The sequence below is a fragment of the Rhinoderma darwinii genome, chromosome 12 (assembly GCF_050947455.1).
Source record: "Rhinoderma darwinii isolate aRhiDar2 chromosome 12, aRhiDar2.hap1, whole genome shotgun sequence".
In the NCBI taxonomy this organism is placed as follows: domain Eukaryota; kingdom Metazoa; phylum Chordata; class Amphibia; order Anura; family Rhinodermatidae; genus Rhinoderma; species Rhinoderma darwinii.
In genome coordinates, this window is record NC_134698.1 from 73,598,350 (window position 1) to 73,626,094 (window position 27,745).

General features: G+C 45.9%; 2 protein-coding genes across 7 annotated transcripts; one reads left to right on the forward strand and one right to left on the reverse strand.

The window, feature by feature from the left end:
- Nucleotides 1-15: 15 nt before the first annotated feature.
- On the reverse strand, nucleotides 16-13,372 carry DMAC2L (distal membrane arm assembly component 2 like). 5 transcript variants are annotated; one of them, XM_075844040.1, is made up of 5 exons: nucleotides 13,323-13,372; nucleotides 9,273-9,386; nucleotides 5,522-5,730; nucleotides 1,665-1,836; nucleotides 16-937 (listed from the first exon to the last, which is right to left on the reverse strand). In XM_075844040.1, the coding sequence occupies exons 2-5, from the start codon at nucleotides 9,374-9,376 to the stop codon at nucleotides 823-825; spliced, it is 600 nt and encodes a 199-aa protein (XP_075700155.1). In that variant the 5' UTR covers nucleotides 9,377-9,386; nucleotides 13,323-13,372; the 3' UTR covers nucleotides 16-822. The 5 variants fall into 5 exon arrangements, with proteins under 5 accessions (XP_075700155.1, XP_075700151.1, XP_075700153.1 ...); XM_075844036.1 differs by lacking the exon at nucleotides 13,323-13,372 and adding an exon at nucleotides 11,537-11,619; XM_075844038.1 differs by lacking the exon at nucleotides 13,323-13,372 and adding an exon at nucleotides 11,516-11,596.
- Nucleotides 11,633-27,734, forward strand: L2HGDH (L-2-hydroxyglutarate dehydrogenase). Of its 2 annotated transcripts, XM_075844034.1 has the most exons (10): nucleotides 11,633-11,941; nucleotides 14,551-14,666; nucleotides 15,170-15,321; nucleotides 15,393-15,524; nucleotides 23,044-23,206; nucleotides 23,855-23,889; nucleotides 24,416-24,583; nucleotides 24,944-25,101; nucleotides 26,175-26,306; nucleotides 26,673-27,734. In XM_075844034.1, exons 1-10 carry the CDS (start codon nucleotides 11,859-11,861, stop codon nucleotides 26,866-26,868), a joined length of 1,335 nt encoding a protein of 444 aa, XP_075700149.1. In that variant the 5' UTR covers nucleotides 11,633-11,858; the 3' UTR covers nucleotides 26,869-27,734. The 2 variants fall into 2 exon arrangements, with proteins under 2 accessions (XP_075700149.1, XP_075700150.1); XM_075844035.1 differs by lacking the exons at nucleotides 11,633-11,941; nucleotides 14,551-14,666; nucleotides 15,170-15,321; nucleotides 15,393-15,524 and adding an exon at nucleotides 17,857-18,293.
- The last annotated feature ends 11 nt before the right edge of the window (nucleotides 27,735-27,745 follow it).

Genomic DNA, 27,745 nt, shown 5'->3' on the forward strand with positions numbered 1-27,745 from the left:
AATCTGCACACACTATTTTTATGGTAAGTTTTTTTTTTTAATCTCATCATGACAAGCTTAGCATCTTGAGCATAGTATTCTGTACTGACCGTACCCTGTATGACCAATATATATATTGGTGTGTGTGGTACGTATATAATACATAGTGTGATGGCAATGTGTAAACAGGGCAACGATCGCTCATTCATCGGTCAATCGTATACTTTCTGCAGCAGAAATTATTATAGTAGTCGGCAGCACATGATTGTGATGCATGGAGACGAGCGATCGTAGTAATGATCGCTCGTCCCCATACATTACTGATCATACCGCCTTGTGAAAGACGCAAACGAGCGGTCTCCTTGATCGGCGCTCGTTGTTACGGCCAAAATTGCATGATGTAAAAGGACCTTTATTGACTTGGTGAGGAGAAATCCCTCATCAGCATAGTGCTCGGTCCTAGGCAGGCAACGACACAGAATGGATGGCAAGCATGCCCATAATGTATGCTCAGCTTATTCCCAGATTATAGGGATGCTCAATCACAGGCAATTTACATGGCTTCCTGCCCAGGAGTGTGCAATGAGGTGAACAAGGCTCTAAAAAAAAACAACTATAATTTGACCTGTATATAAATGTAAATAAAATATATCGAGAGGCGTTATGACCGATCCACTATAATGTGGCCCTTCATGATAACAAATTATACAGTGCAACTCCCTCTCCCCGAGAGCATTTTTCAGATAAGCAAAAATGTCAGTCGCCGTGTAATCCTTGAACAGCAACGTTCTCAGCACAAATCTTAAATTCAGTTGCAATGATAAAAACAAGTGCAAGATGCTCTTAATCCAGATCTAATTCGATGTGCAGCGAAGGGTTGGATTTCTGAAGGAGCTCGACAGTGACTTCTCTTTTCTTGATCGCTGGCAGATCGCTCAAAAATAAATACTGCAAATTCCTGAAAATCACATAGATGAGGTTAGTAGAACGACTGCACTTTTCTTTTATCGATGCTTCGTTATTTTGCATCTTTTGTAAAGAAAAAAAACATTAAAATCTATTTTCTTCAGCAAAACAGTGGAATATACTAAAAGCATATCTCCAATGGATTAGCTGTAATAGCATCACTGCCCCCTGGAGGCTATAAGAAGACATGCCAGCTACTACAATGGGGCCACAGAATTCTGGCACAATGCGCCAAAAAAGTGTCACATGACAGAACGCCAAATTTATTATGTGTTTTAGAAACTTTATTGCACCTTCTTTGACAGATTTTAAAAAAAATAAAGAAAAAGGGGAGTGAGTAGGTAATGTGTTAATGGCATGCAACATTTTTGGGGGGCACAAACTATTGGTGTAACGTACGCCAGCCATGAGCAGTTTCAGCCTGTCTGGTCTAGTTTTATTCTCTATAACTTATGGCCAAAATGCAGCTCCCATAGGGGTTGTAACTCGCCATTCACCCGTCTAGTTATGTAGGGGTATATACGGTTTATCGTATCTGTTATTCAGGAGTCTGGGAAAGCTGCATGACGACTCAATATGGAAGCTGTAACGGTGGCCATGTTCGCTTTCACCCACCTTTCCCAGATGAGATATAACCAAAATAAAATTTGTAACTACTTGGTAGTAAATGATGGCTCAATGGTTTTAGAGATATGAATAGCTCCATTCTGGCGACTTACCTCAAGGAGTTAAGTGAAATGACACCTTTGTCGCTGACATTGCCGCAGGTGATGACCTCCAGTCTTTGCAGGGTCTGCTGTAGGTTCGCGATCTTACTTATTCTCTCCAGACAGGCGTCTTCTATGTATATACACTTACAGAGTTTTATCTCCTCAAGATGCTCCAGACCGTCTAAAAGGAACAATAAACAGGTTCTGACACCAAACTTCCCGGGATATGTCTGACATTCTCAGACTAAAATCGACTGCGCTACTTAAAGAGGCTCTGTCACCAGATTTTGCAACCCCTATCTCGTATTGCAGCAGATCGGCGCTGCAATGGAGATAAGAGTAACGTTTTTTGTTTTTTTTTAAAATGACCATTTTTTTATTTATGCAAATGAGGCTTTCTAAAGTACAACTGGGCGTGTTTAAATTTATGTACAACTGGGCGTGTATTGTGTGTGTAACATCTGGGCGTTTTTACTTTTACTAGCTGGGCGTTGTGACTAGAAGCGTATGATGCTGACGAATCAGCATCATCCACTTCTCTTCATTACCACCCAGCTTCTGGCAGTGCAGACACAGCGTGTTCGAGAGATCACGCTGTGACGTCACTCACTTCCTCCCACAGGAACTTCATCGCGTCGGATGAGCGAGGACACGCTGTGTGTCTGAACTGCCAGAAGCTGGGTGGTAACGAAGAGAAGTGGATGATGCGGATTCGTCTGCATCATACACTCCCATTCACAACGCCCAGCTAGTAAAAGAAGTAAAAACACCCAGATGTACATACACAATACACGCCCAGTTGTACTTTAGAAAGCCTCATTTGCATAAATATAAAATTGTCATAACTTGGCAAAAAGTTCTAGTTTAAAAAAAAACAAAAAATAAAAACGTTACTGTAATCTACATTGCAGCGCCGATCTGCTGCAATAGGAGATAGGGGTTGCAATATCTGGTGACAGAGCCTCTTTAAAGAGGCTCTGTCACCACATTATAAGTGCCCTGTCTCCTACATAAGGAGATCGGCGCTATAATGTAGGTGACCGTTTTTTTTTTTTTAAATAAAAAGAATTACTATCTATTTTTACCACTTTATTAGCGATTTTAGATTTATGCTAATGAGTTGCCTAATACTTATACTAACACATTAAAGAGTCTCTGTCACCAGATTATAAGTGCCCGGTCTCCTACATAATCTGATCGGCGCTGGAATGTAGATAACAGCAGTGGTTTTTATTTTGAAAAACGATCATTTTTTAGCAAGATATGAGCAATTTTAGATTTAGTTTCTTAATGCCCAACTGGGCGTGTTTTTACTTTTGACCAAGTGGGTGTTGTAAAGAAGTGTATGAGGCTGACCAATCAGTGACCAATCAGTGTCATACACTTCTCATTGTTCCAGCCCAGCTTCTTTCACTGCACAATCTCACTGTGCTGTGGATCATGCTGGGCTGGAACAATGAGAAGTGTATGACGCTGATTGGTCACTGATTGGTCAGCCTCATACACTTCTTTACAACACCCACTTGGTCAAAAGTAAAAACACGCCCAGTTGGGCATTAAGAAACTAAATCTAAAATTGCTCATATCTTGCTCAAAAATGATAGTTTTTCAAAATAAAAACCACTGCTGTTCTCTACATTACAGCGCCGATCACATTATGTAGGAGACCGGGCACTTATAATCTGGTGACAGTCTCTTTAACTATACTGAAGTGTTTAGACAGTGAATAGACATTCCACGGGATGTCTATTCACAATCTCTGCACTTCGTTACTGTTTCTATGGTAGTTACAGCAGAGGAAGCGTAATCTCTTTGTAACCTGTCATCTACCACGTAATCTCGCGAGACTACGCTTCCTCTGCTGTAACTACCACAGAGTAACGAAGTGCAGGGATTGTGAATAGACATCCCGTGGAATGTCTATTCACGGTCTAAACACTTCAGTATTGTTAATGTGTTAGTATAAGGGGGGATTCACACGAACGTGTATTCGGTCCGTGCGGGCCGCGTGGTTTTCACGCGCCACGCACAGACCAATACAAGTCTATGGGGCAGTACAGACAGTCCGTGCTTTTTGCGCAGCGTTTGTCAGCTGCGCAAAAAGCGCGACATGTTCAATATCTCCGCGTATTTCGCGCATCACGCACCCATTGAAGTCAATGGGTGCGTGAAAACCACGCAGGTTGCACGGAAGCACTTCCGTGCGAACCGACTGAAACAGCGCACCAGCTGTCAAAAGGATGAATGTAAACAGAAAAGCACCACGTGCTTTTCTGTTTCCAAACATCCAAACGGAGTGTCTTTGAGATGAGCGAACCCGGACAACCGAACCGAACTTCACCGGGTTCGGCCGAACCCGGCAAAAAAAATTCCGGTACGCGACGTCAGGAGATAGTCACTGTCCAGGGTGCTGAAAGAGTTAAACTGTTTCAGCACCATGGACAGTGACTACCGATCCCAATAAACATGAACCTGTAAAAAAAAACGAAGTTCTGACTTACCGATAACTCCCGGCTTCTTCCTCCAGTCTGACCTCCCGGGATGACAATTCAGTCCAAGTGACAGCTCCAGCCAATCACAGGCCAAGCACAGGCTGCAGCGGTCACATGGACTGCCGCGTCATCCAGTGAGGTGGGGCCCGATGTCGAGAGGCGCGTCACCAAGGCAACGGCCGGGAGGGAAGTTCTCGGTAAGTACGAACTTTTTCTTTTTTTTTTTTAACAGGTTTCTCGATATTGTGTTCGGCATTCACTGTCGAGGGTGCTGAAAGAGTTACTGCCGATCAGTTAGCTCTTTCAGCACCTTGGACAGTGACGGGCGTCGACTAGCCTCATCTCTATGATGGCGGCTGCGCGAAAATCACGCAGCTGCGCATCATACACGGATGACACACGCAGCTGTCAAATGGTTTTTGCGCGCGCAAAAACGCAACGTTCGTCTGAATCTGCCCTAAGACAGCACATCAGGATCTAGCAGGATCCCTATGCGCGCAGTCAATGAATGGAGAGGAGTGCATGACGCTGATTGGTCACTGATTGGTCAGCATCATACACTCCCCTGTACAACACCCACTTGGTCTAAAGTAAAAATACGCCCAATTGGGCATTAAGCAACTCATTAGCATAAATCTAGAATCGCTAATAAAGTGCTAAAAATAGATAGTTTTTAAAAAAATAAAAAGCACTGCTGTCACCTACATTACAGCGCTGATCTCCTTATGTAGGAGATAGGACACTTATAATGTGGTGACAGAGCCTCTTTAAGGCCTTATTCACACGAACGTGATAAACGTCCGTGTGTCGGCCGTTGAAACAACGGCCCGTGTGAAGGGTCACGCATCCCTCCATAAACTCTAATCTATGGGGGATGACATCGCGTCCCGCAGAGCACGGATGCACCTCGGACGTGATAAACTGCTGTTTTTCCACGTCCGAGATGCGCAGCGCTCGTGTGAATCCGTCCTAACTATGACTAGTAGAACATAACACACAACATATGGACAGGGAAGGGGGAAGGAGAGAAGTACTTGTGTGACCCGGTGACAAATAAAATTCTCCATTACTAACAAAATGGCTGCCAATGGGTTGATGTTACTGCTGCAGGGTGGGCATTTTAACTGTTTTGCTGCTCTGAGGGGCATGGAGGGTTAGTGGAGTGTCTTGATGCATGTATTTGGCCAATCTTATGGACTATAATAGTGCTAGCCACCATTGGATCAGTTTCAACATATATTTCTTTGCACGGCCATGTATGCCAAATATCAGGACATCATCGATTTTCCAAACACCAATCTTGCATTGCATAAAAGCAAAAAAATAAAAAAATATAGAATTGGTAATTTGAAAGAATAATAAAACACGTCTTACCCAAGTAGTCAAACCCTCTGTACATGATGCAGGACTCGGTGGCATCTATACCCTGAATCTTGTACTTTCCCAGGGGCCCGGTTGGGAGTCCATTATAATCCTGCTGCCACTTATCGAATCCCTTATAGCGAACTTTAGCCCCACAGCGCAAAAGCCATTCTGATGCAGCGCGGTCAGGTCCGACTTCCTTTATACGCTCATAATCAACCCTGTAGGGGGAATAAAAGCGTGACCACTGAAACGGCTTCAGGATTTAACTTGACCACCAGAATCTTTCAGCCACAGGTGGACAAAATACTGAAAACCTGATGAAATAGACCCCATCACTGGCAAATAATCCAAAAAGCCACGTGCCAGCAGGAGTATAAAATGGGTTTCCAGCTTCATACAAAAAAATTTTTTTTTACTGTAGAAATAAAAAGTAATGGAACTTTCTAATAAACTTTGGGGGAAATTTAACAACCTTTCGGGGAGCAGAAATGTTGCAAACAACCCAAAAAGTTGACTTTTGTGACATTCTTGCCGCTCTCTGCATGTTCTAGTCCAGCCCGGCCTCTTCAGATGACTTTTCATCCCATGTGACTGCTGCAGCCAATCTTAGGCTGCAGCAGTCACATGGGATGAAACGTCATCCTGGGAGACCAGACTGTAAAGAGGGACGCATCACCAGGACTACAGATAACAGGGTAAGTATATGTTTTTTTTTAACCTGCGGTTTTTTGCTCAGACATACCGCCTGAAAAACTGCACCGCAATTTGCGGCGTTTTTTTGGGCTGGAATTCCCTGCGGGGTCCAGGGTGGATACGCTGTGTACTATTACGCAGCACATCCGCCCTGTGTGAACATGGCCTAAATGTGTATGGGGGTGACCAGATTCTGCCCCCTGACAGATGTCGGTGGAAAGAAGGATTGGGCATGTGGGATATCAACATGCCCGATCCTTTGTTCTCACTGGAGATCATCTGCTGCCAGAAGTGTCTGGCAGCAGCTCATTCCCCTCTCCCAAATGAGTGGACGTGCATGCACAGCCTAGCCAGGCGTGCATGTGTATGCGGCGGTCGGGAGGAATAGCGCTGACAGATACCGTATCTAAGGATCCTCTTTACACGGCCGGACATAGGCCGTGTAAACGAGCGCCGATCAACGAGACGGCTGGTTGATCGGCACTCGTTTCACATGGAGTAATGCAGGGGGATGAGCGATCATCGTTACTACGATCGTTTGTTCTCATACATTTCCAACGTGTCGGCAGCGCATCAACCACCATAATATTTAATGCTGCATAAACGATACGATCAGCCGGCGAACAAGCGTTGGCCCGATAATTGTCCTGTATAAACAGGGCAACGATCAGCCGACAAACGAGCAAACGCTTGTTCATCGGCTGATTGTTTTAAATGCCGAAACGATTGTCGGTAGCACAGCCCGCTGTGTAAACAGGGAGACGCGCTGCCGACATGATATAACTGTATAGAGACGAGCGATCAGAGTAACGCGCGCTCCTTCCCATACTAGCTCCACGTGAAAGGAGCGCCGATCAACGAGCTGTCTCGTCGGGTGGTGTAATATCACCTATAAGGTGTGCGGCTTTTTTTAGGCTACTGAGGACTGCAATGAGATGCTACACACACCCATGGATATCAAATTGGTTTTAATCTTCTATATTTCTAATTACCACGCGCGCTCTCAGCTGTGACGGTGTTGATCTGCTGTTGCTCTGTATCCCGGATTAAGTCGAGTAATTATAGACAGTCAGAATAAAGACTCAGATTTGATTACCTGTGCGCTCCAGATAAGAGCCCCCCTCCCCCGGTGTCTTATTGCTCTGAAGACACAGACCAGGTACAGCGGTCTCCAGAGCTGAGTGACTCCAGATAAAAGATAGCAGGTGACCTATGCCTGAGCCGCCGCCGCCACAGGAATCGTATTGTATCTCACTGCGAGTTTCATATCATGTATGGAAGACGGGGATGGGACAAGTGACTGAGGGTTTATCACACGACTCATCTACGTCTTGGGTTTATAACACGGACGACAAGCTGCCATCTGCCTCCATGCTCCAGCGGGACCAAACAAAGGCCTTTAGTAAGGGGGTGTTACATGCTCCTAGTTATTCTACCTTATAACAATTTCCTTTCTCGTTAGATTACATTAGAAATATCATAAGAGGTCTGCAACTTTGTTATAGGACTAGTTTTAAAGGGGTTCTCCGCTTCAGACAAACCCTACTTGTTAGAAGGCCCCAGTGACAATAAGCTGATCACAAAGTGTCTACCTGCTGGGACCCCCAGCAATCAGCGGTAATCTGTGGGTAAACCTGGCAGTAAGTGGTCAAATTCCCTGCAGCGCCACCACAGGGGAAATTAAGCATTACACAGTGCCCATTCTTATCAATGTGTATTCTGTGTAATACAGGACAGGTCCTCCAGAGCAAGAGAGACTTTTTTTGTAAAGCTCTACACTCTGACCAAGACATGAGGATCCTGAACTGAAGACCACCGTCTATTATCTCAGAATACCCTATTACACCGGCCGATTTTTGCCGGTGCAGCGAGCGCCGATCAATGAGACAGCTCGTTGATCGGCGCTCGTCTGCTCTTGTCAAAGGAGCTATGGATGGGGACGAGCAGTCGTTACTCCGATCACTAGTCCCCATACATTATTATCATGTCGGCAGCGCGTCTCCCTGTTTACATAGGGAGATGCGCTGCCGACAACAATATTTTACTTTTTTTAAAACGATACGACCAGATGATCGAGTGTTTGCTCATTCATCTGCTGATCGCAGCCATGTTTACACAGGACAATTATCAGCAATCCGCGTTCTATGAAAGCTCATCTGCCCGATAATTGCCCAGTGTAAAACCCCTTTAAGGCTTCCTTCACATCCGAGTCGGGGTTCCTTTCATGGGTTCCGTCTGAGCTTTCCGTCAGGGGAACTCATGAACAGAATCCAAATGAAAACCATAGGTTTCCGTTTGCATCACCATTGATTTCAATGGTGACGGATCTGGTGCAAATAGTTTCCGTTGGTCACCGTTATGTAAGGGTTCCATCGTTTTGACGGAATCAATACCATAGTCGACTGCACTATTCAGTCCGTCAAAACGACTGAACCCTTAGACAATGGTGACAAAACGGAAACCATTTGCACTGGATCAGTCACCATCGAAAATCAATGGTGAGGCAAACAGAAACCTAGGGTTTCCGTTTGTTTCAGTCAGGGTTCTGCTCACGGAACCCATGAACGGAGCCCCAGCGCAGATGTAAACGAAGCCTCAGCTGAACAATAGCTTTAAATCAATGCCCCAGGGGAAAACGGATACACATCTAGTGCAGGGCCATCACATTATGTAGGAGATAGGGCACTTATAATGTGGTGACAGGGGCTCTTGAAAGGGCAACCCCAGTCACATAAGTATTCTACGGCCGGTTATATTTACCTTGCACATTAAGGCCTCATGCACACAACCGTAATTGCATATAAAAATACTGATCCTTTCATTTCTATCGACCTTGGACGCCTTCCTGTATATTTACCAGTGTGTCTCCAGGCCATAGAAAGGACCCGCAAAAAATAAGACATGTCCTTTTTTTTTTTTACATTTACGGACCGTGCTCCTATACTTAACCTGTGACAGTCCGAGGCCTGTTCGTGCAGTATTTACTGGCATGAGGCCTAAATGACATAAAAGTGATATTAGGGCATATTTTGGCTTAATAAAAATAAAAATGGTGATTAATGGTTACCTGTTAAATACGGCATTCAGCCACCCCCAAAAGTGTCTGCACCCGGAAGAAGGAAGCTGCTTTTTAACATACAGAGATTGCCGCACAAACTGATTGAATATCATAGCGATTATCCTGAAACAGATCAAAACAAAATGAGTAAAGCCCCTCTTACGCTGACCGATCTTGGCCGGGGCAGCGAGCGGAGATCAATGAGACATCGTTGAATGGCGCTCATTTGCTCCGGTCACACGGAGCTATGGATGGGGACGAGCGGTCGTTAATCCGGTCGCTCGTCTCCATCCATTATTATCGTGTTGGCAGCGTGTCAGGGGGATGCGCTGCCGACAACGATAATATTTTACTTTTTTAAGACGATACGACCGGCAGATGATCGAGCGTTTGCGCGTTCACCTGCTGATCGCTGTCCTGTTTACACAGGGAAATTACCGCCAATGAGCGTTCTATGAACAATGGTCTGCCCGATAACGGCCCGGTGTAAAAATCCCATTTGCGTCGGGGCTCCGTTTATTGGTTCCATCGGACTTTTCTATCAGGGGACCCAATGAACGGAATCCAAACTGAAACAAGTGGAAAGCATAGGTTTCCGTTTGCATCACCATTGATTTCAACTGTGACTGATACTTTGCTAATGGTTTCCATTTTCAATAGCGCAGTCGACTACGGTATTGATTCGAAACGACGGAACCCTTGCACAACGGTGACAAACAAACCATTTGCACCGGATCTGTCACCACTGGAATCAATGGTTTGTTTCAGTTTGGATTCTGTTCATGGTTTCCCCTTGACAGAAAGGTCCGATGGAACCCATGAACGGAGTCTCAACGCAGATGTGAACGAAGCCTAATGCAGTACAGAAGACAACAACCTGTGGTTCTCCAGCATATGAAACTACAACTCCTAACATATGTTGTCAGTCAAAGCACTCTAGGCGTTGTGAATGGCCTAGTTGTAGTCCATTTAATGTGTGATGGGTGTGGTCTGACCCCCAAGAACTCACTGATTAGGGGCACTTATTGGGTAATTCCTTCACTGCAGTAATTGATATTGCACCCTCCATGTGTGCGTGGCTATGTCCGGTACTGCAGATCTGCCCGACTGACTGATCACACATTGATGGAATTGATAGGCTATCAATGTTAAATCTTGGATAAGCCCTTTAGTCATTATATAATCAAAATTCTACAACATATATATATATCACAATTGTGCACCATATGCTTGTTGTCAGTGAATGTAAATATTATAGTTTTCATTCTGAAGCTGAAAACCCGTGTCTATTCTACAGCCCACAGCAATGCTTGCGTACACTAACCGCAGCAGAGGTCTAAAAACTGTGAAAAATTGAAACATAGAGAATAGAAAGTTGTTCATTATATGATTAACAAACTTTATTTACATAAAACGCCTTCAAAATTGAGTCCCTTGTTATTCCTTTCTATAGTAGAGGTCTGTCCTTACACAAGACCCGGCTACATGTTACATACAGTATATGAAATCACAGCGCCATCTTATGGCCAAAAATATGAGTGGGGAAAAAAAAAAAAAAAAAAAAAAAGAGTCAAACAGAAACTTGTGAAATGCAGCTTGTCACTAATGAAATGTCATTTGTGTAAAGAAAAGTGGTTTCTATGGCAAAACATCCAATCAGATTCGTTTCTGAAGTGTAAGTTACAATACAAAAGCAACAATCGGAATTTTGCTGCAGGTAACGCACATTACCGCTCATTATTCAGAAGTGCATTTATCTAGTGATCAGATAACAATAGCATCAAGAGAAAGGGGGGAAACGAACATGACGCTGACTTCCAGATCTGCAGAGGGTCCTGAAAAACCGCAGATTGGCTCCACTGAATTACAATGGAATCTGCCTGTGGATCCGCATCAGACATCAGAGTTCCAGCTGTGGATTTGTGCTGCGCATTATATTCAATATCCTGACTGTGTGAACATAACCGAAGGATAAAAGCTTTGTGCGCTGCATGTTACCTCCCTGAAGTAATTGCACTATCACTGCACAATTATGCCGGATTTATAAAAACTGCAAGGGAAAAGTTAAAATGTCCATAGCAACCAATCAGAGTCCAGCTCTCATATTTTTCGCCGTTCTCAGAAAATAAAAGCAGCTACCTGATTGGTTAATAAGGGCAAACGTTGTCTCCAGTGTCACGTGATTATACCATAGAGTATCACATGCAGCGTACAGAATCTACCACAGGTAATGAATGACAAGAGCGGCATACCCAGCTATAAGACCACCTCACCTCCAGCAGTATCTGTCACGTACTCTACGACCGCCACGCCCACTGCTCTGTAACCTCTATCCCAGCGCGCCTATTAACTAAGTATTCTTCCTGTTTTCATTCTATTGGCCAGAGAACTTCCCAGGTCTTTTCCTATTGGTAGAGAACGTACAGCCAGTGCTTATCTCTAGAATCCTGTGATTGGTTAAAGATACCATTTTCTTATTGGCTGGGATGTTCCTGTGTGATTGTTTTGAGAAAACATGCTTCGTGATTGGCTGACGAGATGTCCGGTTGTCACAGGGAGCAGTAACTCCGGAGTGTTCGGGGACACGGAGGGGGAATGTCTGGGCTGTTCTGTGCCAGGGCCTTACAGCCGGGGTTGGGGAGCTCCAGGCTGTATGCGCATGGGTTCCGCTGTCACAGGTAACGCTGGATTCTGTGTTTTCTGTATAACTTCAGTTGCTGTGAAACTACTAGTCCCAGCATATCCTGACAGATTCAGGGTTATAGTCCAACATCTGGCAAGACTGGCATTTATTATTACTTTCTTAGTCGCTGCTGCCGCAGATCAATACACGTCAGAGGTCGCTGGCCACCTGATCATCATAGACGTAAACAATAAAGAGAATTATCCAGAAAGTAATTTTTGCGATTGTTAGCGATAATCTGGGTCCACGACTGGTTCCGACCAATGGAAATCTGCTCCGTTGGTCAAAACACTAACGTCGTACGTGCCAACTTTTGAAAAGTGACCAGGGAGATCCCGAGAAGTAAAGTGTGTGTTTTTGTTTTTTTAAATAAATTATATGCTTTGCCCATTTTTATGGGACACACCCAAACCTATAGCATTTGAATCACAAGTAGTGCATATGTCCCCCTTCGTCACACCCTGAAATGCATACCCTGCCCATACCAGACCCTCTCAACAAATACCCTGCCCTTACCAGACAATACCGTGCCTATACCGGACTCCCCGAAGAAATACCGGACCCCCTAAACAGATACCAGGATCATACCAGACCCCTGAAGAAAAATACCAGACCCCTAAACAAATACCTTGCCCATACCAGACCCCCTAAACAAATACAGAGGTCCTACTAGACCCCCTAAACAAATACCGTGTCCATACCAGACTCGCCACACAAATACTGGACCCCCTAAACAAATACCGTGTCCATACCAGACTCGCCACACAAATACTAGACCCCCTAAACAAATACCGTGTCCATACCAGACTCGACACACAAATACTGGACCCCCTAAACAAATACCGTGTCCATACCAGACTCGCCACACAAATACTGGACTCCCTAAACAAATACCGTGTCCATACCAGACTCGACACACAAATACTGGACCCCCTAAACAAATACCGTGTCCATACCAGACTCGACACACAAATACTGGACCCCCTAAACAAATACCGTGTCCATACCAGACTCGCCACACAAATACTGGACTCCCTAAACAAATACCGTGTCCATACCAGACTCGCCACACAAATACTGGACTCCCTAAACAAATACCGTGTCCATACCAGACTCGCCACACAAATACTGGACCCCCTAAACAAATACCCTGCCCATACCAGACAATACCGTGCCTATACCGGACTCCCCGAAGAAATATCGGACCCCCTAAACAAATACCAGACCCCTGAAGAAAAATACCAGACCCCTAAACAAATACCCTGCCCATACCAGACTCACCAAATAAATACCAGACCCTCTCAACAAATACCATGGCCAGAGTGAACCCTCTAAATTAATATAGACTTTTTAGACCAGACCCCCTTTAAACAGACCTCCGGAGTGAAGAGCACGGCAGGAATGGATAGAGGTGAGGGTTTTGGCAGGACGTGAGGCACCCAGGACACTTGCCTGCTCTTCCGGGTGGTCTCCCCTTTTCCAGGAGTCTCCGGGGAGTTGGCGAGTATTCTTACTATTCAAACTTTTTACTTAAAGTGACACTTTAACCAACTACTAGCTGCATCTCTGCAAGAGCGTCTTCAGGCAATGTACGGCAGCTGGATCGCCTTGTGGGACGCTGCATCGCCTGCTGTCACTTGCAAATTCAGGCTGCAGATGTGACTACATTGTTTGTTTTTTAGTTATCTTGTTCAGAGCTACTTGATATTTTCTTCTCTCTTCCTATAGAATTGTAAATTCTTCATAGTTTTTGCTTAAATGATGTGTGACAGCACGGTGGAGCTAAACTGCTGTCTGTTTCCAAGGGCAACCAGCAGAATTTTGAAGGTAGCTGTGAGAGTGGAGAGAAAGGCATTACATGACAGGGTCGTTGCAGTCTCCATTGAAGTTCGTTCCTTTCGCTACTTGACCTTTGATGTACTTCAGCAGAAACGTAATGAAGAAATGCTGGATTTTGACCCTTTTGGGCAATTAAATAAAAGCAGTTAGACATTGACCAAAAAAAAAAACCACTCCACTTAATTATTATTTATTAACTAGTTTTAACTTTGCACAAAGTCCTAATAAAACTGGACAACTTTTTGTATCTTTCATCATATATTGCAGCTGTTTTGTTTTTTTTCATTTATTTTCTACAGTGGGTCCCTATGCCACTGTATCTACACCTTTTTGGGCTTCGTTCACATCTGTGCCAGGGTCCCGTTCTGACATTCCGTCAGAGCCTCCCATCAGAACGGGACCCTGACTGAAACAAGTTCCCGTTTGCATCACCGTTGATTTCAATGGTGACGGATCCGGTGCCAATGGTTTCCGTTTGTCTCCGTTGTGCAAGGGTTCCGTAGATTTTTTACGAATGAATACCGTAGTCTACTACGGTATTGATTGCACAACGGAGTCAAACGGAAACCATTGGCACCGGATCCGTCACCATTGAAATCAATGGTGATGGAAACTGAAACCTGTGGTTTGCGTTTGTGTCAGTCAGGGCTCCGTTCTGACGGAATTGAGCCCTGACGCGGATGTGAACGAAGCCTTAGTTTGACATAAGGAGGATGTGATCGTGAACTAACTTGTTTATATCGTTAGTTTTTTTTGTTATTTTAGCACCTATGATGTGGTCGTTGTCGGGGCAGGAATCGTGGGACTGGCTTCTGCTCGGCAGCTCATCCTAAATCATCCAAACCTCCGATTCGCCATTCTGGAAAAAGAGAATGAGATTGGTAAGAAAATATCCTGTGTCTTCAAATTTCAATTTTATTTCCCTAAAAAAAAATCCCTTTAGTAATGAAGCGTTTCTCTTATGACTCTATGGCATCGTTATCAAATTCTATTCTCCTAGTTGTGGTCTGAGGGGGGGGGGGCTAAAAGTTGCCGTTGGCTCTGGGTACCACTTTGTGGCACCCAGAAAGATAGTCCCTTGCCTTGCCAATATAGACGAAAGCAAGAAATCTCTAGCCCAGACTTAATTAGAATAACGTGACTGCTTTCTTTCAGAAACGGCGCCACACCGGTCCATGGGTTGTGTCTGGTATTGCAGCTCAGCTCTATTGAAGTGAATGGGGCGGAGCTGCAATACCACACACAACCTGTTGACAGGTGTGGTGTTGGTTTTGGAAGAAAGCAGCTATGTTTTTCAAATCCTGGACAACCCCTTTAAGCCCGATTGAGTCCAGGAAATATTTGAATGTGATGCATTGCTGATTATGTGTCTTGTATCCGACAGCTTCCCATCAAAGTGGACATAACAGCGGCGTCATTCACACTGGAATATATTACACTCCAGGATCTCTGAAGGCCCGGCTGTGTGTGCGGGGGGCTTCTCTTCTCTATGAATATTGTGACCTTAAAAGAATTCCTTACAAGCAGTGTGGCAAGGTATATAGTGACGTGGCAATGGAGGCTTATACTAGATCTGTGTGTCTGTAGTGACAGAGTTTTATTTGCAGCTGATAGTAGCTGTACAACACCAGGAGATACCGAGACTGCGAGCGTTGTACGAGAGGGGGCTGCAGAACAACGTGCCCGGGCTCCGAATCATCAATGCTAAAGAAATCCGGGAGAAGGAACCCTACTGCAAGGTATGTGGGGGAATCTATCCTATCTATCTATCTATCTATCTATCTATCTATCTATCTATCTATCTATCTATCTATCTATCTATCTATCTATCTATCTAATCTTCATTGGTAATATTGCTGGCTGCACTCGGCAAACCATAAAACATCTCCACCAGAAATATGGTTTACATTGCGGTGTATTCACATGGTGTTGTTTTTCCGCACGGCTTAAAGCTGCACTTTCAAAAAAAAAAAACGTACATTTTTACCTTAATTTGCCGCAGTTAGCATTAAAGCTGCGGTAAAAACACTTGCGGTTTTTGGCTGTCCGGCAAAGAACATACCGTGTGATTACACCTTTAGGCCGAAATCAGACGACCGTAGTATACGTGTGTGTGACGGCTTTTAAAACAATGGTCGTCACACGGACGCATTTATTTCAATGGGGCCGTTCACACTGCCGTTGTTTCAATGGACCGTGTGAAGGGTCCATTGAGAATAGAACATGTCCTATTTTCTTGTGTTTTCACGGATCCCTCGATAGACTCAAGTCTATGGTGATCCGTGAAAACGGGACCCGCATGGCTGCAACTCTGCAAAACTGCAGTTTTTCACGTCCGAGTTTGCACTCCTTCGTCTGATACTGGCCTTACAGTGATTTTCTATCAAATGGTTAAATTGCTTTAGTTTTAATTGATAGAGAATCTGTCACCTCTCCCGACATGGCGACTTGTCCGTTTTTAGTAAATACTTGTAGCCACTGTAAAATAACAATTCTGGAGCATCTTTTCTTAGAATTCTCCATTGTGCTGTTCCTCTGTTATTCCTCCTAGAAATGTATAAATTGACAACTGGGTGTTACCATTTGGGGGGGTGTCCCTACACAGACTGACACTGACCAATTAGAGCTGGCAGAGTGAGACTGTAGGGACACGCCCCATTGACAAGGAAAATAGTAACACCCAGTTGTCAATTTCTTCATAAATTTCTAGGAGGAATAACAGAGAACCAACACAACGCAGAGTTCTAAGAAGAGATGCTCCAGAATTGTGATTTCATGGGGGAATACAAGTATTTCCTAAAATCAACACGTCAGGAGAGGTGACAGGCTGTTTTTGAAGCCCTTTAATTTTAATCAAAGACCTGACAGTTTTCCTGACAGGTCTGTTTTAGTAAATACTTGTGTTTTAACATATTTTCGAAGAACTCTGCGCTGTCATCCTCTTTTATTCTTCCTGTCACCATTTCCCTTCTCAATGGGGTGTTGTAAAGGATCTGCCAGGCACTACGTCTGTGGATACTCCGGGGATTAATCAGTGGATACCTGAGGCCAGACCACTGAGACTGACACCGGCTCCCACCAACCAGGGTGGCAAGCTCAGGAGTGGGAGAGCCTATCGCGGCCTGGTCAGTCGGAGTTAGCTCCGCCCCCTGTCCATTTATACCTGCCGTGTTCTCTTCCTCAGTGCTTGTTATTCTTCTTGGATTCCTGGCCCCACTGTTGCCTTGCTTCTGCCGTGCTTCTGCCTTGCTTCAGTTCCCGCTTATCCTGCTTCGCTCTGCCCCTGGAGTGCTTCCTGCTCCGTGCTCTGCGTTTGTATACTCCACTACATCCTGATCCTGACTGACTCATTCACCGCTCCGTTTCCTCGCGGCGTTCCGTGGGCTACTGCCCCTTCCCTTGCGTGTTTCCTGTTTGTACTCCCTTGCACTTAGACAGCGTAGGGACCGCCGCCAAGTTGTACCCCGTCGCCTAGGGCGGGTCGTTGCAAGTAGGCAGGGACAGGGCGGTGGGTAGATTAGGGCTCACTTGTTCCCTTCACCTCCTTCCTGCCATTACATAATAACAAGCCCATACCTAGTCTACCATTTCTCCTACGCTGACGCTATCATGGACCCCCTTGAGACCCTGACCCAGCAGATGCAGGGCCTCTCCCTACAGGTCCAGGCCCTGGCTCAGAGGGTCAACCAGTCTGACGCTGCCATAGTAGTACCCCTCACCTCACCTCTAGAACCTGACCTCAAGTTACCTGACACGGTTCTCAGGGGACCGTAAGACTTTTCTCTCCTTCCGGGAGAGTTGCAGACTTTATTTCCGCCTAAAACCTCACTCCTCAGGTTCCGAGAACCAGCGGGTGGGTATCATTATATCCCGACTCCAGGAAGGGCCCCAAGAGTGGGCCTTCTCCTTGGCTCCTGACGCCCCTGAACTTTCCTCCGTTGATCGTTTTTTCTCTGCCCTCGGACTCATTTACGACGAGACTGACAGGACTGCCTTAGCCGAGAGTCAGCTGGTGACCTTACGTCAGGGTAGGAGACCTGTTGAGGAATACTGTTCTGATTTTAGAAAGTGGTGCGTAGCTTCTCGGTGGAACGACCCGGCCCTAAGGTGCCAGTTTAGGTTAGGATTATCTGACGCCCTGAAGGATCTGCTGGTTAGCTACCCCTCTTCTGACTCCCTAGACCAGGTTATGGCCCTAGCAGTACGACTTGACCGACGTCTCAGGGAACGTCAGCTTGAATGTTTCAATGTGTTCCCCTCTGACTTCCCTGCGATTTCCCCCCCGAGGTCCCGTCTCCTCGCTCTTCCACGGAGGACTCGGAGGTACCTATGCAACTCGGGGCCTCCATGTCCCCTCGACAACGTAGAGAGTTTCGCAGGAAGAATGGTCTCTGCTTCTATTGTGGGGACGACAAGCATCTACTGAACACCTGTCCCAGGCGCAAGAATAAGAAGCCGGAAAACTTCCGCGCCTAAGTGATCATCGGGGAGGTCACTTGGGCGCACAGGTATTTCCCGTTAATATGAAACGCAATAAAATTTTGCTTCCCTTTCAGGTCTCGTTTGCTGGCCGGTCTGCCACGGGAAGTGCCTTCGTGGATTCTGGCTCATCTGCTAATATCATGTCTGTGGAATTTGCTATGTCTCTAAAAATGCCTTTTATTGATTTACCTTATCCTGTCCCGGTAGTGGGTATCGACTCTACTCCTCTTACTAATGGTTATTTTACTCAGCATACTCCTGTTTTTGAACTCCTGGTTGGCTCCATGCATTTGGAGCAGTGCTCTGTACTGGTGATGCAGGGATTATCGTCCGATCTGGTATTAGGTCTTCCCTGGTTGCAGTTGCATAATCCCACGTTTGATTGGAATACTGGGGATCTCACCAAATGGGGTAATGAATGTCTGATGTCATGTCTTTCTGTTAACTCTATTTCTCCCCGGGAGGAGGTAAACACGCTTCCTGAGTTTGTTCAGGACTTCGCTGATGTGTTTTCTAAGGAGGCCTCCGAGGTGTTGCCCCCCCATAGAGATTACGATTGCGCCATCGATTTGGTGCCAGGGGCTAAGCTCCCTAAGGGTAGGATATTTAATCTTTCATGTCCTGAACGTAAAGCTATGAGGGAATATATCCAAGAATGCCTGGCCAAGGGTTTCATTCGCCCCTCGACTTCTCCTGTAGGTGCTGGCTTCTTCTTCGTGGGGAAGAAGGATGGTGGTCTTAGGCCGTGCATTGATTATCGGAACCTGAATAAGGTCACCGTAAGGAACCAGTATCCCCTTCCTTTGATTCCGGATCTTTTTAATCAGGTTCAGGGGGCCCAATGGTTTTCTAAGTTCGATCTACGGGGGGCGTATAACCTTATCCGCATCAAAGAGGGGGATGAGTGGAAAACTGCGTTCAACACACCCGAAGGTCATTTCGAATACCTGGTCATGCCCTTTGGGTTGTGTAATGCCCCTGCCGTCTTCCAGAATTTTATTAATGAAATTCTGAGAGATTACCTGGGTAATTTTCTTGTAGTGTACCTTGATGACATACTGGTGTTTTCCAAGGACTGGTCCTCCCACGTGGAGCATGTCAGGAAGGTCCTCCAGGTCCTTCGGGAAAATAATCTGTTTGCGAAGACCGAAAAATGTGTGTTTGGGGTACAGGAGATACCATTTTTAGGTCAAATCCTCACTCCTCATGAATTCCGCATGGACCCTGCCAAGGTTCAGGCTGTGGCGGAATGGGTCCAACCTGCCTCCCTGAAGGCGCTACAGTGTTTTTTGGGGTTCGCTAACTATTACAGGAGATTTATTGCCAACTTCTCGGTCGTCGCTAAGCCTCTTACGGACCTTACTCGCAAGGGTGCTGATGTCCTCCATTGGCCCCCTGAGGCCGTCCAGGCTTTTGAGACCCTCAAGAAGTGCTTTATCTCGGCCCCCGTGCTGGTTCAGCCCAACCAAAGGGACCCATTTATTGTGGAGGTTGACGCATCCGAGGTGGGAGTGGGGGCCGTCTTGTTCCAGGGTACCAGCTCCCTCACCCATCTCCGCCCCTGTGCTTACTTCTCTAGGAAGTTTTCGCCCACGGAGAGTAACTATGATATTGGCAACCGCGAACTTTTAGCCATTAAATGGGCTTTTGAAGAGTGGCGGCACTTCCTGGAGGGGGCCAGACACCAGGTAACGGTCCTTACTGACCACAAGAATCTGCCCGGAGGCTTAATCCTAGACAAGCTCGTTGGGCACTATTCTTTACCAGATTTAATTTCTTGGTTACCTATAGGGCTGGGTCCAAAAATATTAAGACTGATGCACTGTCACGTAGTTTCATGGCCAATCCTCCTTCCGACAAGGATCCTGCTTGTATTTTGCCTCCCGGTATAATCGTTTCTGCTACTGATTCTGACTTAGCCTCTGACATCGCGGCTGATCAAGGTTCAGCTCCCGGGAACCTCCCTGGGGACAAACTGTTTGTCCCCCTGCAATACCGGCTAAGGGTACTCAGGGAAAACCATGACTCCGCACTATCTGGTCATCCTGGCATCTTGGGTACCAAACACCTCATTACCAGAAACTATTGGTGGCCTGGGTTGCCTAAAGACGTTCGGGCTTACGTCGCCGCTTGTGAGGTTTGTGCTAGGTCCAAGACCCCTAGGTCCCGACCTGCGGGCTTACTACGTTCCTTGCCCATTCCCCAGAGACCTTGGACCCATATCTCCATGGATTTTATCACCGATTTGCCTCCATCTCAGGGCAAGTCGGTGGTGTGGGTGGTAGTAGACCGCTTCAGTAAGATGTGCCACTTTGTGCCTCTCAAGAAACTACCCAACGCCAAGACGTTAGCTTCTTTGTTTGTGAAACACATTCTGCGTCTCCATGGGGCCCCAGTCAATATCGTTTCTGACAGAGGGGTACAATTTGTTTCCTTATTTTGGAGAGCTTTTTGTAAAAAGTTGGAGATTGATCTGTCTTTCTCCTCCGCCTTCCATCCCGAAACTAATGGCCAAACGGAAAGGACTAACCAATCCCTGGAACAATATTTAAGGTGTTTCATCTCTGACTGTCAATTTGATTGGGTCTCATTCCTTCCCCTCGCCGAATTTTCCCTGAATAACCGGGTCAGTAACTCGTCAGGGGTCTCCCCGTTTTTCTGTAATTTCGGGTTTAACCCAAGGTTCTCCTCCGTTTCTCCTGGTTGTTCCAATAATCCCGAGGTAGAGGACGTTCATCGGGAACTGTGCACAGTCTGGGCCAAGGTTCAGAAGAACCTAGAGGCGTCCCAGAGCGTACAAAAGATTCAGGCTGATAGTAGACGTTCTGCTAACCCCCGGTTTGTCGTCTGGGATCTAGTCTGGTTGTCGTCCAGGAACTTGCGCCTTAAGGTCCCGTCCAGGAAGTTTGCTCCCCGATTTATTGGACCTTATAAGATCATTGAAGTCCTCAACCCTGTATCCTTCCGTCTGGAGCTGCCCCCATCCTTTCGCATACATGACGTCTTCCATGCCTCCCTCCTTAAACGCTGCTCCCCGTCCTGGTCCCCCTCGAGGGAACCTCCTGTTCCCGTTCTCACCCCTGAGGGGGTGGAATTCGAGGTGGCCAAGATTATGGACAGTAGGATGATCCAGGGCTCCCTCCAGTACCTGGTCCATTGGAGAGGATACGGGCCGGAGGAGAGGACTTGGGTACCTGCTCGTGATGTTCACGCTGGGGTATTGATCAGGAGGTTCCACCTTCTCTTCCCCACTAAACCGGGTCCTCTTAGTAAGGGTCCAGTGGCCCCTCATAAAAGGGGGAGTACTGTAAAGGATCTGCCAGGTACTACGTCTGTGTATACTCCCGGGATTAATCAGTCGACACCTGAGGCCAGACCTCTTAGACTGACACCGGCTCCCACCAACCAGGGTGGCAGGCTCAGGAGTGGGAGAGCCTATCGCGGCCTGGTCAGTCGGAGTTAGCTCCGCCCCCTGTCCATTTATACCTGCCGTGTTCTCTTCCTCAGTGCTTGTTATTCTTCTTGGATTCCTGGCCCCACTGCTGCCTTGCTCCAGCCTGCTTCTGCCGTGCTTCTGCCTTGCTTCAGTTCCCGCTTATCCTGCTTCGCTCTGCCCCTGGAGTGCTTCCTGCTCCGTGCTCTGCGTTTGTATACTCCACTACATCCTGATCCTGACTGACTCATTCACCGCTCCGTTTCCTCGCGGCGTTCCGTGGGCTACTGCCCCTTCCCTTGCGTGTTCCCTGTTTGTACTCCCTTGCACTTAGACAGCGTAGGGACCGCCGCCAAGTTGTACCCCGTCGCCTAGGGCGGGTCGTTGCAAGTAGGCAGGGACAGGGCGGTGGGTAGATTAGGGCTCACTTGTTCCCTTCACCTCCTTCCTGCCATTACAGGTGTCTCCCTAAACACTCGGACACTGTCCAGTCGGTGCCAGAAGTGTCTCTCTGTGTAGGGACACACCTTGTTGACAAGGGGAATGGTAACGCCCAGTTGTCAAATTATGAACACATTTCCAGGAGGAATAACAGAGGAATGGCACAATGCAGATTTCTTAGAAAAGATGCTCCAGCATTGTTATTTCATAAGGAATGGGTGCTACACTTTGTGTCTGATCCTGCTCGTCCAAATAATAGAAATCATATGTGTAAGGTTATGTTCACACGCACTAATTACGGACGTAATTCGGGCGTTTTTGCCCCGAATTACGTCCGAAAATAGCGTTGACAAACATCTGCCCATTGAAAGCAATGGGCAGACGTTTGTCTGTTCACACGAGGCGTAATTTACGCGCCGCTGTCAAATGACGGCGCGTAAATAGACGCCCGCGTCAAAGAAGTGACCTGTCACTTCTTTGGCCGTAATTGGAGCCATTATTCATTGACTCCAATGAATAGCAGCGCCAATTACGTCCGTAATGGACGCGGCGTTCAAGCGCCTGCACATGCCGTTACGGCTGAAATTACGGGGAGGTTTTCAGGCGGAAACATCCCCGTAATTTCAGCCGTTACGGACGCCCTCGTGTGAACATACCCTAAGGGTTACCAAATGTTCGCCTTATGTCACACGTTTTTTTTTTTTATCCTATTGTGTCATATAGAGATAAGTTTATGTTGTACTTAAATAAACTGCACATTATTGAGACATCTCTCCACTTATGGCCACTACAATGAGGCTTCTCTAGTACTGCTGGCTTTCTGGTATAACATGGACTTGCTCTCCTGAAATACTGATATAATACCGGGAAGACTTTCCTATGTACCTTTCTTTGCATTACAGGGTATAATGGCACTGGACTCTCCATACACAGGAATTGTAAATTACAGACAGGTCGCTCAGTCCTACGGTGATGATTTCCATGATGCCGGTGGTAACGTCCTTACAGAATTTGAGGTGTCCCATATAAATATGGTGAATGAGAGCCCAGCAGGATCAGAACAAGGTGAGAATCCGGTCCGACTTTGCTTGTGTTTTGCCTATGGAATTATTCTAAATTTTTTAATTAAAAGTCAGATCAAAATCAAAGAGATTTTCCCACAAACAACATTGATCGCTTATCCATAGCATGAGATTTTGGTAATGCTCATAGACTTGTATGGAGTGGAACGCGTCAGGAGAGGGATCCACTGTTTAATAGGTCGGACTTCCACCTTTTCAGCTGAATGACTGCAGCACCTGTGGCTAACCCATGGTCCAAACATATTTTGGTATTGCCTAGCCAAGAGGGTGCATTATAGAGGTTGTTGCATAAAGCCATCCCTTTTCCGTATACCCTAATAGGGCATATGGATGTGATAGAAGGGGGTCGATTGATTGGGACGGAGAAGGGCGGCCCATGTAAAGCATGGACCGCCTGGGTCCGCCCGAATGGGAGACTCTCTATATTTTAGCTAATCGGTTACTCTTCCGTGGGTTAGAGAAGCTGGACCGGCGGCAGTCAGCTGATCACCACGCCAGCTTCCATTTAGAAAGAAGTTGTAAAGAAGGTTTTACTAGAGTTTCCCTTTAAATTGCATTTTCTCATTGTATTCTGAAGCATAACATATAGTATTCCTGGTATGAAAAGTTTTTTTATTTTCTTCTACTCCAGGTTTGGAATATCCAGTCGTTATCAGGAACACGAAGGTAACGTCACGTTCTACTGATGTCCGTGATGGTTGTAGCTAGGATCGCATGCAAGCAAAAAATCTAGACAACCCGCTTTTAAAAAAAAAATAATGCCTACCGAACAATTGTCTGACTGCTGTGGTTCCGGCTTCTCCTGGCGGCAAGGGAAATATAGAATTACATTGCGCCTATTTAGATAAACTAGTGTGACTGTGTATTAATTGGTCACTGGAGTCAGCCGGTGTTTTTGCAGCAGTTCTCCTCTCTGGCCTGTAGAGGGGGGTCTTGAGTGCTGTCAGTTATCTAGGATCTGGAGTTGCCACTTGGCCGTGGTGCGGCTCATTACTGGGCGCCTAATAACGTGGCGTTCATTCTCTACTGTAGCTGTAGTACTTGGTGTATGTAAAATAATGTACAGTGGGGGGTGGGAGAGCAGTGGTTTTTAAAATACAGGTTGCTAAAAAAAATACTGCAGCAAAACTTATTGTATAATTCCTCTTAAGTAATATAGATGTTACTTGTTAATGATATCTCTTTATTACAGGGGGAAGAAGTTTGCTGTAAGTATGTGCTGACCTGTGCCGGTCTTTTCTCGGATCGCTTGTCCCAGATCAGTGGATGTAGCTCAGAACCTCGCATCGTCCCTTTCCGGGGAGATTACTTGGTGCTGAAGCCTGAAAAGTGCTACCTAGTTAAAGGGAACATTTACCCAGTAGGTATCTCCTTCAACATTATCATCACTGGTTGGAAGACTTTTTCCACCATTAGATACAGGTCATGAATGCTATACATATTGATAGAGGTGTAGTTCCAGTCCTGTCCTGTAGGAAACTCACCATTCAAACAACCATTTACCATTAAGATCAACCTAAAATCCTGAGTAGCTTTGTAAATGTTGACATTTGATGTCTTATTCTCCAGTCACATCCAAAGCTGCATTGAGAATCTTGCTGATTTCTTAGAACTAGATTACAGCGTATTGTGTAAGCTGACAGATATGAAACCAGATTATCATGTGAGCCTGACTATTAATGTGTAAGGTATTTACAGTTCTCTCCATATTGGGCTGTAGGTTCCAGATCCACGGTTTCCATTTCTTGGAGTCCACTTCACTCCACGCATGGACGGGAATGTTTGGCTTGGCCCAAGTGCCGTGTTGGCTTTTAAAAGAGAAGGCTACAGACTGTGTGATTTCAACGCCAGAGATTTTGGGGAAGCCATTACGTACAGGTAGAGTTGCGATTATTGTCTATCATATGTATACTATAGCGGTGTAATGTATCACCCTCTGTGCCCATCACAACATGCCATGCTCTCGATATTCCTATTACCTCATGTAATATCTAGCGCTTTTTTTTTCTCCACTTTTTTCTCCACTTCGACACTCCAACACACCCCTAATATGTTAGCGGGGGTCCCATAATGCAATGTTCTGAAGTACAGGCTATCTTAATTTGCTCCATCGGAATGCTCTGTAAACACTACATCACTTACCGTGCAATACAGCAGAGCATGCTCTGTACAGACATGGCTACTACAGGGTAATTCTATATGCATCTCTGTATTCTCTATAGAGACCATCTGTATCTTTCGCTAAATCCTGCTCCCTTCAGGTCCGCGGGACTGACGGATTCAGGTCATAGTGAAAGATACAGCTGCTCTGTATCTAGAAAAAAAGTAAACATCATTTTTAATAAAAACGAATTCTAAGTTTACACCAAACACACTGACTGACCTGTTAAAAAATGTTTTATAAAAATTCCCTCAAAGGTGTACATAGCTTTTAATACTAGTGCCCATCTATGAATTAGTGGGAATTCAAAAGAATTGGTCTCGGACTAAATTTAAAGGGGTAGTCCCAGAATTGACAATGGCACCTCACCATAGGATAGGTAACTCTCTAATCGGTGGGGACTCCACCCCTGGGACCTCCACCGATCACAAGAACAGGGGTCCAGAACCCCCCAATCCTCCTCTCTGCTTCTTCCGCAGTGAGGAGGACATTGATTGATTGGTGCGCTGGTTGTGCATCCGTTCAAAGGCTATGGGACTGATGGAAACAGTTGAGTTCTGTGCTCGGATGTTTCCATCATTCCGATAGACTTTGACAGGAGCAACGTATGTTTGACCACCGCTCCATTCAATCTCCTCCTCGCTGCGATCCTTGTGATCGGTGGAGGTCCCAAAAATAGGACAATTATCACCTCTCCTATGGATAGGATTTTTAGGGATAGCCGTTTTAGCATTATTATAGATTTTGAAATAATGTTTTTGTTTTTTTCTGATGATTTTTTACGTTTCAGTGGCCTACGTAAACTGGTTTTGAAGAACCTGGTTTATGGCATGGGTGAGATGTACCGAGCTTTGTCTTTACGTGCACAGCTGAAGGAATTGCAGAAGTTCATCCCGGAGCTGTCTATTAATGACATTCTCAGGTAAGATCCTAGTTAGGAAACAGTCCAGGGGACTAAAATAGTGGCGTTTGTGATAGAGGGGGTCTCTTTCCTCACACATCAGTTTTGTGTTTTGCCTAAAAACTTCTGTTCTTGGGGGTGATATGTGAACATCACCATAGAAAGACCAGGTCGCTATTCCTCAAAGTAACACTAGATGGCACTCTGTAGAAAATTATTAAAAAGTGTTCACAGGGGGCCGATGAGGACCTGGCGTGATTTACAAAAGTATAATGGTGGCAGACATCACTAGAAAATGGGTTTCTGGTGCCGCAGTTTAACTTCTGTTAAATTCAAGAAGTTCCAATTTGGTTTTCCATATCTTACTCCTAACCCTTTCTCACCTAGGGGTCCCTCTGGAGTCCGGGCTCAGGCCCTGGATAGCGACGGTAACCTGGTAGACGATTTTGTTTTTGACGGAGGTTCTGGAGATACCGCAAGCCGCATTCTCCATGTGAGGAACGCTCCGTCTCCTGCCGCGACCTCATCGCTCGCTATAGCCGAGATGATTGCCTCTGAAGTGGAAGAACGGTTCAAACTCTGACGGAGCCGGGTCATTGACTATCGATCGGATCTGCGGCCCTGTCTGAACTTTGTATAGTCACTGAGTGAACATCAACTTTCTGTGGCTTTTACAGAACCGCAGGGTTTTTAGTTTTTTTTTTAAATTGAACTCTGATGGTTGGACTACTTTAATACATCGGAGCAGAATGAGGTGTATTGATTGTGTGAATAGACCTGTAATGTTTGTAGGTGGGTATAGAACTAAATACAGAACACAAAGTATTCTTCATGCACTGCTCTGTGGAAAGGAATGGGTAAGGCTTCGTCCACATCTGCGTGAGAGCTCCGTTCCGACTGAGCTTTCCGTCGGAACGGAGCCCTGACTGAGACAAACGGCAACCGTAAGTTTCCATCACCATTGGTGACGTATCCGGTGCCAATGGTTTCCATTTGTCTCAGTTGTGCCAGGGTTCCGTCGTTTTGACGGAATCAATGGTGTAGTCGACTGCGCTATTCATTCTGTCAAAACGACGGAACCCAATGATGATGGAAACGGAGACTTATGGTTTGCGTCAGTCAGGGCTCCATGTTGACGGAATGTCTGAATAGAGCCCGGACGCAGATGTGAACGAAGTCTTACGTGGTCTCTACTGGAACCCACACTGTGACTCCATGCAGAACTCTATCTGTCGCACTGCATCCAACTACAACTGTCACGTAACATTCACTATTGAGTTCCATCAAGGAGCAAAAGTCAAGAGCGTTGCGAGCGACCGGCGCTGAGCAGACAGCCGAAGTTCTTGTGTAGCCCTGGGCCTTACGGGTGAGATTTGCAACGAATGAACAATTGTTCAGACTCACCGCTTTGCTCCCTAATTTACCCACATAAACATGGACATTTGGGTGGCTGGATTGTA

Excerpts from the sequence above, each read along its gene's own strand:
- DMAC2L (XM_075844040.1), bottom strand. The coding sequence starts at position 9,376 with ATGATATTCAATCAGTTTGTGCGGCAATCTCTGTATGTTAAAAAGCAG. Across the intron at positions 1,837-5,521 it reads CAGAGGGTTTGACTACTTGG|ACGGTCTGGAGCATCTTGAG; the intron begins GTAAGACGTGTT and ends TGTTCCTTTTAG. Across the intron at positions 938-1,664 it reads ATTTCACTTAACTCCTTGAG|GAATTTGCAGTATTTATTTT; the intron begins GTAAGTCGCCAG and ends TGTGATTTTCAG.
- L2HGDH (XM_075844034.1), top strand. The coding sequence starts at position 11,859 with ATGTCTGGGCTGTTCTGTGCCAGGGCCTTACAGCCGGGGTTGGGGAGC. Across the intron at positions 14,667-15,169 it reads GGAAAAAGAGAATGAGATTG|CTTCCCATCAAAGTGGACAT; the intron begins GTAAGAAAATAT and ends TGTATCCGACAG. Across the intron at positions 26,307-26,672 it reads TCTATTAATGACATTCTCAG|GGGTCCCTCTGGAGTCCGGG; the intron begins GTAAGATCCTAG and ends TTTCTCACCTAG.